Consider the following 12,101-nt stretch of genomic DNA (forward strand, 5'->3'; position numbering starts at 1 on the left):
GCAGCAGGTCTGAAGCGAGAGTTTGAGAGGAGCGGTGTACCTGCCAGCCACCAGCTATGATTTACAAGAGATTGTAAACGGATTTACAGAAACATCAGCTAACTATTATCATAATGGGAACTAATATTATTGAATTATTTTTTTGAGAAACTCAAGACTACTGAAGGTATGTTTGCGCAATGCTAGTTGTAAAATTATTGTAAAAAGTAAGTCCTACTTAAACGTCTGTAAAATCATTTCATTCAGAATATAACTAATTTTTGCCAGCAGTATTTCATTACTGATTATAATCCACCCCAAAAACAATCAACGTAAAACATTGCAAAATTTTATTGTTGTCAAGAAAAAGTTTAACTATGAATTACGTAACGTCAGTCAAATTAATTAAAGAATAACATCAACTTTGCTATTAAAGAATAACGCCACCTTTGGTAATAAATACAGCCACTTATTATGACAGCCCACCAGGTATCTATGATACGAGTAACCAGCTTACACAGACATTTGCTTACCAATAGAGCGCATAGAATCTAAGTTGTACGTCAGTACGGAGATGTACATTCATCTTTTACTGCAAGACAGCTGGCAATTGTTACGTATTCTTATTACACTCCACTCGTGTATCTTGTTTTCTTACAAACTACGCGACGTGTCGCAGGTGCCATCGGCAGCATTCCGTTGCCATATTATTTAATTAGATAGTAAGTATGTTCTTAATTTTTTTTTAAATTGGATGAGTAGCTGGAAGGTCAAGTAGAGAACTGGCGAAATACAAGAACAAAGTTACAGAGCAGTCTTTTTTTTTTTAAAGAAGATGATTAATCAATTCTTTAACTGGTCACTCATGTTTTACTGGTTATTACACTAGCTTACAACTAAGAGGTTAAGGAGATAAGGTTTTTGATTTCGAGAAATATATGTGGTATAAGCATTTCAAATCTAAATTTATTGTGTCTGCACCAGACAGATTTATTTTTACGTTGATCGGTTACCGGCACATAAAACTCAGACAAAAACATGGATCCAGTCGTCGAACACAAGAAAGTACATACTTCCTCAACACTATCCACATCGAGTCTATCAAGTAAGCACACAAGTAGTCTTAAACAACTACACAGTGCATCCGAAATCGACAGGAGTTCAGAGTGTAAAAATCTGTCCCTCATGTCATGGCACCATTCTGACGCAAACAGTGAAACCCCTTCGTGGATTGGGGCCTGTCTACAGTCGTGACGTGACAGGTACGCAGGTAGTTTTCACTGTGCTGTCTGAAGCTGTTCAAGCTGTAACGCACTCATAGTACGCCTGAGGTGTAGTGTGCTACAATCAAGAACATTCAAGAGCGTCTTTCATATTAAGTTGGCTACCTTTCGTTTCTCCTCTTTCATAACGAAATGAGCGTAGCGGAGTCAGTGGACAAATTGGGAGAGCAAATCTAGATGGAGAAAATCGTCCATCCTGAGTGAGTTGCTTCTGACACGCAATAGGGCGACTACAGCAGGCATCTCTTTTCAAATTCTGGCAGCATTTGTTTTATAGCCTGCATGTACTGAGCGCTCGCGAAGGTGTTTCTGTTGGCAGCACTGTCACTTTCGTTCAGAGACGCTTCCACATCGAATCTAGTTTCCTCTTGAGTGCGCACGATTGGCAGCACTGCTATCGCCGAGTAAACGGCGTACAGTGCTTGCGCTTCGAAGTCTGCCAGTAGCTCCTCAAAGGATATCTGTTTGTCCGTACTGATACCAATATCGTTCATCACCTCGATTAAATGGCTGTGGTACTCCTTCAGAAGGTCTGTTAAATGATTGGCGTACACTTCTTCCGTAAGGCTTGTGTGAGTAAAATATTGCAAGTCAATCGAAGGTGAACCGTACGAGGACAACTGGAAATCGAGAAGGACCACGTCTTGGACGACTCCTGCAGCGTATTTGAACATGATGTTGTTGACCCACGTATCTGCGTGAGTTAGCACACGAAACTTTCCCTTCCGTTCCGTCAAGTCAGCTAGCCGTGGAAATATGCTTTCAGCGAGAGTTCGTATCCTCGGCGCATACTTTGAGTACGATCCGTCTAACGTGTCCAACTGATCCGCGAGTAACCTGCAACCCTGTTTCAAGAAGTTCTCCAGATGCTGCGCCGTAGATTTGTGCAACAACTTGAAGACCAGGTAGTTGTCCAGAGCCGATGGGTCCTGATCGAACAGCTTGACGGAGGCCGCGTGGAACTCTGCCAGTTTCCTGACCACGAGTTTGGAGTGCGCCAAATCGAGTCCGCTGCACCTCTTCGCCAGCGAGAACCCTCTGTCCTTCAAGTCCTCGAGAACCAGGTAGCTGACCGGCTGCTTCCCAGAGGCGAAACACTTGGCAGACAGCTGCGTGTATTTACCGGGTGCCGCCTTCTCCAGGATATGCGACATCGCGGGAATGGTCTCGCAGAACATGCGAGTCTCGTGCTCGAAGGCTTGTATCTCCTGCACCAACTTCCGCATCACCTCTCCCGCTGGGAGGCACTTGATGATCAGCGACCGGGAGCTGCCATGGGGACTGGCGTCGTGCTCCAACTCGACGGTCATGCGGTAGACGTCGCTGAGGTAGTTGTCGCCCGTAGCCACCGCCCTCTGCACAGCCACCGAGGCGACCTTCAAGTCTCTGGACGCGTCGCTCTCCTTGAGCGAGGTCTCCGCGAACTTCTTGTCCAGCCAGGCAGGCAGATCGGTGGTGTCTTCCGCGGTCATCACCTGCGTTGCAACAGAAATGAAAGGGACGGTCTAGTGACATTTGAGACGAATTATCTTGACTTGTAAATAAATGCTATTATTGTAGCTAATAAATTATGCAGAAACGTAATACGAGAGCACACTCATAACAGCGAGAATTCATATAAACTTTCGTCTTTTCTTAAATTTCGAGTCCCCACGAGCAGACAGGGTCACTGAGACTAAAGCCACTCTTCATATGGGACCGATTACCTTACTGTTTGGTCTCCCAAAAATGTTCAAAGGCCAAACACAAACACACCCATGCCCGAGGGAGGACTCGAACCTCCGCTGGGATCGGCCGCACAGGTTTGGTCCCCCTCCCCCCACCACAACCAGCCAAGCAACCACCCTTCATGCAAAATTTTTAAGATGTTTAATAACATTTTTAATGACTCAAAATAGATAAAAAAATTCTGTTTTTAAAACTATAAGATTTTAGTCAAGATACACCACTAAATTTCACATTGTGAGACCTTAACTTTTCCCGGCGAATTGAATGTTCAAATAACTTATGGGTTTGCTGCCCGGCAGCAGACCCGTAAGTTATTTGAAATTTCACATTGTCAGGCAGAACGTTGCGGTCTACGTGAAATATACTGACTGAGACTCTAAGACAAAAAATAATTAATGTAGAGTAGTGAAATTTGGGAGTGTCTCTGTATAGGTAACATATTTAAGTGATTAACACTGCAAGAGCAACCTGGAAGAGCAGCTGAGTGGAATGGACAGTGTCTTGAAAGGAGGATATAAGATGAACATCAACAAAAGCAAAACGAGGATAATGGAATGTAGTCGAATTAAATTGGGTGATGCTGCGAGAATTAGATTGGAAAATGAGACGCTTAAAGTAGTAAATGAGTTTTGCTATTTGGGGAGCAAAATAACTGATGATGGTCGAAATAGAGAGGATATAAAATGTAGACTGGTAAGGAAAGCGTTTCTGAAGAAGAAAAATTTGTTAACATCGGGTATAGATTTATATGTCATGAAGTCGCTTCTGAAAGTGTTTCTATGGAGTGTAGCCGTATATGGAAGTGGAACGTGGACGATAAAAAGTTTAGACAAGAAGAGAACAGAAGTTTTCGAGATGTGGGCTACAGAAGAATGCTGGAGATTAGATGGGCAGATCACATAACTAATGAGGAGGTACTGAATAGAATTGGAGAGAAGAGAAATTTGTGGCACAACTTGACTAGAAGAAGGGATCGGTTGGTAGCGCATATTCTGAGGCATCAAGGAATCACCAGTAGTATTGGAGGGCATCGTGGAGGGTAAAAATCGTAGAGGGAGACCAAGAGATGAGTACACTAAACAGATTCGGAAGAATGTAGGTTGAGTAGGTACTGGGAGATGAAGAAGCTTGCACTGGTTAGAGGAGCATGGAGAGCTGAATTAAACCAGTCTCTGGACTGAAGACCACAACAACAACAACAACACTGCAAGTTCACAGCATGAAATAAACCACTGAAAATTTGAATTAGTGATACATTAATAACCCGTGTAAGAGCCTTAATGTTGAACGGAAACATGCAGACGGTCATGCATTGTGTCGTACAGACGCTGGACGTCAGTTTTTGGACGGAGTTCCATGCCTGTTGCACTTCGTCTGCCAATACTGGGACTGTTGATGCTGATATGTGAATCACGCTGGTGGAGTTGTCGTCCGATTAAGCACTGTATGTGCTCGATTGGAGACAGATCTGATGTTCCAGCAGGCTACTGGAACATGTAGACACTATGTAGAGCATGTTGGGTTACAACAGCGGTATGTGGGCCAGCGTTATCCAGTTGAAAAACAATACCTGAAATTCTGTTCCTGAATGGCAGCACAGCAGGTCGAATCACCAAATGACGTACAAATGTGCAGTCAGGGTGTGTAGGATAATGACGAGAGTGTTCCTACTGGCATACGAAATCACAGTCCAAACCATAAATCGCGGTGTGGATCCAGTGTATGTAGCACAAAGACAAGTTGGCTGTAGTCCCTCATCTGACCTGTTTCTAACAAACACGGCCTTCACTGGCACCGAGGCAGAAGCAGCTTTTATCAGAGAAAACAACAGACGTCCGCCCTGCCCTCCAATGTGCTCTCGCTTAATACCACTGAAGTCGCAAATGGCAGTGGTTTGGGGTCACTGGAATGCACGGTGCAGAGCGTCTGGTTTGGAGCTGCCATTGAAGTAACTGATTTGTAACAAATAGTTTTTGATGTTGCACCGCGACAGTCAGACAATAATTTTAAATGAACTTATCGTCATTAAACTGTATTGTTAATTATGTAATTACGACCCAGGTTCCGGCCTATTATGCCGTTTTCAAGTGATTATGTTTATTTCATTAACATATATTGCAGGACATCAAACTCCAAACTGACCATAAATTGAGGAAAACATTGGCTCTCAACCAAATTCCAGATGTAAAATTAACATCTTTCAAAAAGATATCTAAATATGTTAATAACATAATCACCAAAATGGCATAAAAGCTGAAACCTGGGTCACAATTAAGGAAACAGCAATGCAGTCAAATGGCGGCGTGTTCATTTAAGCGCCAAACAAACTGGTATAGGCATGCATATTCAAATATCGACTTATGTAGTCGGTCGGGGTGGCCGAGCGTTTCTAGGCGCTTCAGTCTGGAACCGCGCGACCGCTACAGTCGCAGGTTAGAATCCTGCCTTGGGCATGGATGTGTGTGATGTCCTTAGGTTAGTTAGGTTTAAGTAGTTCTAAGTTCTAGGGGACTGATGATCTCAGATGTTAAGTCCCATAGTGGTCAGAGCCATTTGGACCATTTGAACCAGACATGTGCAAACAGGCAGAATATGTCGCTGCGGTCGGCAACGCCTACATAGTTGCTAGATTGGTTATTGCTGCTACAATGGCAGGTTATCCAGATTTAAGTGAGTTTGAACATGGGGTTATGGTCGCCGCATGAACGACGGGACATAGCATCTCCGAGGTAGGCATCAAGTGGGGATTTTCCTATACGACCACCTCAGGAGTGTACCGAGGATATCAGGAACCCGGTAAAACATCAAATCTCGGACATTTCTGAGGCCGAAAAAAGATTCTGCAAGAACGGGACCAACGACGACTGAAGAGAAACGTTTCACGTGACAGAAATGCAATCCTTTCGTACATTGCTGCATATTTAAACGCTGGGCGATGAACAAGCGTGAATGTGCAAGCCAGTCAAGGAAACATCATCCATATAGGCTTTCGGAGCCGAAGGCCCACTTGTATACCCTTGATGACTTCACGACACAAAGCTTTACTCCTTTCGTGGGCTCATCAACACAGACATTGGACTGTTGATGACTGGAAACTTGTTCCCTTGTCGGACCAGTCTCATTTAAAATTGAATTTAGCTGATGGATGTGTGGAGGTATGGATACAACTTCATGAATCCTTGGACTCTGCATGTCAGCAGGGGACTGTTCAAGCTGGTGAAAATTCTGTAATGGTGTGGGGTGTGTGCAGTGGGATTGATATGGGACCCCTAATACGTCTAGAAACGACTCTGACAGGTGTTACGCACGTAGGCATCCTGTCTGATCACCTGCATCCTTTCACGTCCATTGTGCATTTCGACGAACTTGGACAATTGAAGCAGGACAATGCGACATCCCATATGGCCTGAATAGCTACAGAGTTGCTCCAGGAACTTTATTCTCAGTTTAAACATTCCCGCTGGCCACAAAACTCCCCAATCAATAACATGTTTGAGCACGTCTGGAATGCCTTTCAGTGTGGTGTTCAGAAGAGATCTCCACCTCGTCGTACTCTTACGGGTTTATGTACAGCCCTGCAGGATTCACTGTGTCAATTCCCTCCAGCACTATGCCAGACGTTAGTCAAGTCCATGCCAGGTCTTGTTGTCGCACTTCTGCGACTCGCGGGCCCTTTTCGATATTAGGCAGGTGTACCAGTTTTTTTGGCTCTTCAGTGTAGAAGTACGGTTACCAACTTTCACTTATGTCGCACGACTGCTTCTTGGTGTTTTGATTTTTTTCTGTGAGTGTACATTCTTCTATTCACAATTATGTCCTAGAATGAATTTTGAGTCTGCAGAACAGAGTGCTTTTATTTGAATCTGCCTACTACACTGAAACTGTATACCAGACTGGCAGTCGAACGACGAACCTCTCTCTGCCTTCCTACTGACTGAGCCATTCAAGGGCGATTGACGACCCACGCAGATTTCGAGTCCCGGTCTGGCACACAGTTTTCATATGTTACAGTGTTTCAATCAGCGCCCCACTCCACTAGATAGTGAAACCTCGTGTTGCAAACAATCCCCTAATCTCTGGCTATATCCTTTCTTCCAATAGTGCTAGTCCCTCAAGGTATGCAGGAGACTTGTGTGGTGCTTTGAAGCTAGGAGGTGCGGCACTGCCTGAAGTAGGACTCTGAGGATAGCTCAGTCGGTAGCGCATTTGCCCACCCAAACGGAAAGCTCCCAGGTTCGAGTTTTTTGCCGGCACGCTTTTAATCTGCCAGGAAAAAGTAACAAATGTTTTGATGGCATATGGTTATTTGACAGTTAACCAGTGTAAGTAGGCTGTTTAGGTTTTTATGTTGGTAACGCCACGTAGCGCTGTATATGAAAATCACTGACTGCGCTGTGTGAAGTCTGTGGCTGGTTGGCATTGTTGGAATATTCGCTATTGTATTGTTGGGCAGCTGGATGTGAACAGCCGTTGCGCAGTTGGAGGTGAGCCGCCAGTAGTAGTAGATGTGGGGAGTGAGATGGCGGAGTTTTGAGATCGGATGATCTGGACGTGTGTCCATCAGAGAGAGTAAATTTGTAAGACTGGATGTCATGAACTGATATATATATATATTCTGACTTTTCAGCACTATTAAGGTAAATACATTGTTTGTTCTTTATCAAAATCTTTCATTTGCTAACTATGCCTATCAGTACTTAGTGCCGTCAGTAGTTAGAATCTTTTATTTAGCTGACAGTATTGGCGCTCGCTTTATTGCAGTAGTTCGATTAACGAAGATTTTTGTGAGGTAAGTGATTCATGAAAGGTATAGGTTATTGTTAGTCAGGGCCATTCTTTGGTAGGGATTATTGAAAGTCAGACTGTGTTGCGCTAAAAATATTGTGTTCCAGTTTAGTGATGATCAGATTAGGTAAAGAGAGAAATGTCTGAGTACATTCAGTTTTGCTCAGCTGTTTAAAAATCAAATAACGTAAGGTGTTTACCAGCACATAATTCATTAATTTTTCTAAGGGGACGTTTCACCAGTTTCGACTCTAATGAATCATCACCAAAAATAAAAATTCTGAAAAGATAAAAATTGCAAATTTTACTATTGAACATAATATTTTTGTGACTTCAGATTTAACATACACATCAAAAAAAGTTTTGCAACACCTCGGTTCCGAGAGTTCCAGAACCTGTACAGAAAATTGGAAGATATCAAACATAAACTTCATTTCCGCCTTTTAATTGCTCATGAAAACCATACATTGCATGTTGTATCATCATAGAGAGAGACCTTCAGAGGTGATGGTCCAGATTGCTGTAAATACCGGTACCTCTAATACCCAGTAGCACGTCCTCTTGCATTCATGCATGCCTGTATTCGTCATGGCATACTATCGACAAGTCCATCAAGACACTGTTGGTCCAGATTGTCCCATTCCTCTACTGCGATTCGGCGTAGATCCCTCAGCGTGGTTGGTGGGTCATGTCGTCCATAAACAGCCTTATCAATCTATCCCAAGCATGTTCGATAGGATTCATGTCTGGAGAACATGCTAGCCATTCTAGTCGAGGGATGTCGTTATCCTGAACGAAGTCATTCACAAGATGTGCACCGTGGGGGCGCAAATTGTCGTCCATGAAGACGAATGCCTCGCCAATATGCTGCCGATATGGTTGCACTATCGGTTGGAGGATGGCATTCACGTATCGTACAGCCGTTACGGCACCTTCCATGGCCACCAGCGGCGTAAGTCGGCCCCACGTAATGCCACCGCAAATCGGCAGGGATCCTCCACATTGCTGCACTCGCTGGACAGTGCGTCTAAGGCGTTTAGCCTGACCGTATTGCCTCCAAACATGTCTCCGACGATTGTTCGGTTGAACGCGTATGCGACACTCATCAATGAAGAGAACGTGATGCCAATCCTTAGTGGTCCATTAGGCATGTTGTTGGGCCCATCTGTATCGCTCTGCATGATGTTGTGGTTCCAAAGGTGGACCTCGCCATGGACGTCGGAAATTAAGATGACTATAATGCAGCCTACTGCATTTTCTGCCAGGTTTCGAGACAAAGTTTCGTTGTGGAAACTGTTATAAGCATCTCGCATTGAGGTCCGTGCTACATTTTGAGCTTTTTAAAAGCTATTCTCACCCGTTTTGTGTACCAAGGAGGATCAGCTCCATCGTTTGTTAATTTATTTGGTATAAATCTCTCAATTGCTGTCGATACTATTTCTTTGAATTGAAGCCACATCTGGTCTACACTCTTATTATTAATTTGCAAGGAGTGAAGATTGTCTCTCAGGAAGGCGACAGGTTAATTTTTATCTGCATTTTAGAATGGGTATATTTTTCGTATATTTTTGGAAGATTTGGGGGTTCCAATATTCAGTCTAGCTACGACAACCCTGTGTTCACTAATCCCTGTATCCGTTTTGATGCTCTTTATTAATTCAGAATTATTTGTTGCTAAGAAGTCAAGTGTGTTTTCACAACTGTTTACTTTTCACATGTGCTCATGAATTAAATGTTCAAAATAATTTTTAGAGAATGCGTTTAGCACAATTTCGGATGATATTTTATCCGAACCTCCCGAATTAAACATGTATTTTCGCCAACATATCGACGATAAATTAAGGTTACAACCAACTATAATCGTGTGAGTCGGGTATGTGTCTGAAATCAAACTCAAGTTTTCTTTGAAACTTTCAGCAACTGTATCATCTGAATTGGGAGGTCGGTAAAAGGATCCAATTATTATATTATTCCGGTTGTCAACAATGACCTCTGCCCATACTAACTCACTGGAAGAACTACTTTATTTTCGCGACAAGTTAAACTACTTCTAACAGCAACAAACACGCCACCGCCAACCGTGTTTAGCCTGTCCCTTCGGAACACAATTAGGTTATTCGCAAAAATTTCGGCTGAGCTTATATCCGGCTTTAGTGCCTATAACGATTTGATCATCAGTACTTTGTATTAGAGCTTGGAGCTCTGGTACTTTTCCAACACAGCTACGACAATTTACATCTGTTATACCGATGGTTCCTGTATCTATATTCTTCCTGTGTTCGGCCTGCATCCTTTGTGACTGAAACCTTCTTGTGTTTTCTGGAGACCCACTAACCTAAAAAACACCTAGTACACGCCACACAACACCTACTACCAGTGTAACCGCCTCCTGCGTGTAGTGGACACATGACCTATTCAGCGGAACCCGAAACCCAACCACCCTTTGGCGCAAGTCGAGGAATCTGCAGCCTACACGGTTGCAGTACCGTCTAATCCCCTGATTCAGACCCTCCACTCTGTTCTGTATCAGAGGTCCGCAGCCGGTCCTGTCGGCTATTCTGCAAATGGTCAGCTCTGCTTTCATCTTGCTAGCAAGACTGGCAGCCTTTACCACTTCTGATAGTCGCTCGAAACCAGAGAGAATCTCTTCTCATCCAAAGTGACACACATCATTGGTACCGACGTGAGCAACCACCTGTAGCTGGCTTCATCCTGTGCTCTTCATGGCATCCAGGAGGACCCATTCCACATCTGGAATGTCTCCTCCCGCTATGCACACGGAGTGCACATTGCTTTTCTTTCCCTTCTTGGCAGCCATGTCCCTAAGAGGCCCCATAACGCACCTAACGTTGGAACTCCCAACTATCACTAATACCACCCTCTGTGATTGTCCGGATCTTGCAGGCTGATAGGTTTTCTCTGAAATAGGACAGGCGGCAGCATCTGACTCAGCGACAGTGTCAGCCACAGACAGTGCCTGGAACCTGTTTGTCAGACAAACCGGGGAGGCTTTACGTGCGGCCGCCTGGGAAGTCTTTCGCCGCCTGCTTCGCCTCGGGGCGACCTCCCACTCGACTACAGGTGAAGGGTCAGCCTCAGTGCGAGCAGTAACTGGGCTGCCACCGGCGAGGACCGATCGGAGGACTCTGACGTGCTGGACGTCCGTTGGATCCCCACGACCGGCCCACAATAGTGGTGCCCATCCACTGCAGCCTCAAGCTGTGTAACTGAAGCCATCACAGCCTGAAGCTGAGAGCGAAGTGTCACCAACTCGGCTCGCATCCGCACACAACCACCGCAGTCCCTGTCCATAATTAATAATTCGCCACTGATTAGGAACTTGTAATATGTCATAAAATCGGTTTCCTTTCCGACGCAAACGAAAACGCGACAACTGTGGCTATCAGATATTAAATAAACACGCAGAAATTCAATAAACTAAACTATTTAAGCGCACAGATGATATTATAAAATTCGCTCCTGGCTAGGAACTCGTAAAAGTCAGGAAATTGGTTACTTCCCGGTCTCTGTCGGCTGCTGCTGCCTTACTTAAGTCAGTCCCAAGGTTTATATTGGATGGAAAGGAGTTCTGCATTCCATGTTCGTTTTATGTCAAGAGTCAATTCTAAACACTTTACTGTGTTTTTTGTAGATGGAGAGGCAGAAATTTGGACGATGGAATTGCCGAGAGGAGCGTACAGAGATGGTGGTTTCGACTGTCTGTGGAGTTACTTGAAACTTCCACATATTACATCACTCGTCCAGGACATTCATGTGGCTTTGAAGCGGGGCGTGAGACAGTTGGAGGATGGTGTGGTTACCTAGGTACGCGCTGTCACCATAATATTCCTAGGTACGCGCTGTCACCATAATATTATAGGAGATAAGCGGAAGGTTGGGAATTTGTGCAGCGTTAGTGTACAGTGTTCATCTACATTGAAGAGCTAAAGAAACTGGTACTGCCTAACACCGTGTAGGGTCCCTGGAGACATACAGAAGTGTCGCCGCACGACATGGCATGGACACGACTAATGTCTGGAGGGAACTGACACCGTGAATCTTGCAGTGAGGGAACTGACACCGTGAATCTTGCAGTGATGTCCATAAATCCGTAAGAGAACGAGGGGGGTTAAGATCTCTTCTAAACAGCACGTTGCTAGCCATCGCTGATATGCTCAATAATGTTCATGTCTGGGGAGGTTGGTGGGCAGCGGAAGTGTTTAAACGCGGAGGAGAGCTCCTGGAGCCACTCTGTAGCAATTCTGGACGTGTGGGATGTCGCATTGTTCTGCTGGAGTTGCCGAAATCCGTCGGAATTCACAATGG

General features: G+C 44.5%; 1 protein-coding gene across 1 annotated transcript in view; it reads right to left on the minus strand.

Annotated features, from left to right (window-relative positions):
• Positions 1-944: 944 nt before the first annotated feature.
• The window catches only part of LOC126278399 (uncharacterized), a 63,702-nt gene continuing 52,545 nt past the window's right edge, over positions 945-12,101 (minus strand). Inside the window, exon 2 of the mRNA XM_049978501.1 lies at positions 945-2,737. Within this exon, the coding sequence (XP_049834458.1) occupies positions 1,493-2,734 (1,242 nt within the window). The 5' untranslated portion in view covers positions 2,735-2,737 and the 3' untranslated portion in view covers positions 945-1,492. The remainder of the gene's footprint in view (positions 2,738-12,101) is intronic.

Source organism: Schistocerca gregaria, chromosome 6, assembly GCF_023897955.1.
Source record: "Schistocerca gregaria isolate iqSchGreg1 chromosome 6, iqSchGreg1.2, whole genome shotgun sequence".
Lineage (NCBI taxonomy): Eukaryota > Metazoa > Arthropoda > Insecta > Orthoptera > Acrididae > Schistocerca > Schistocerca gregaria.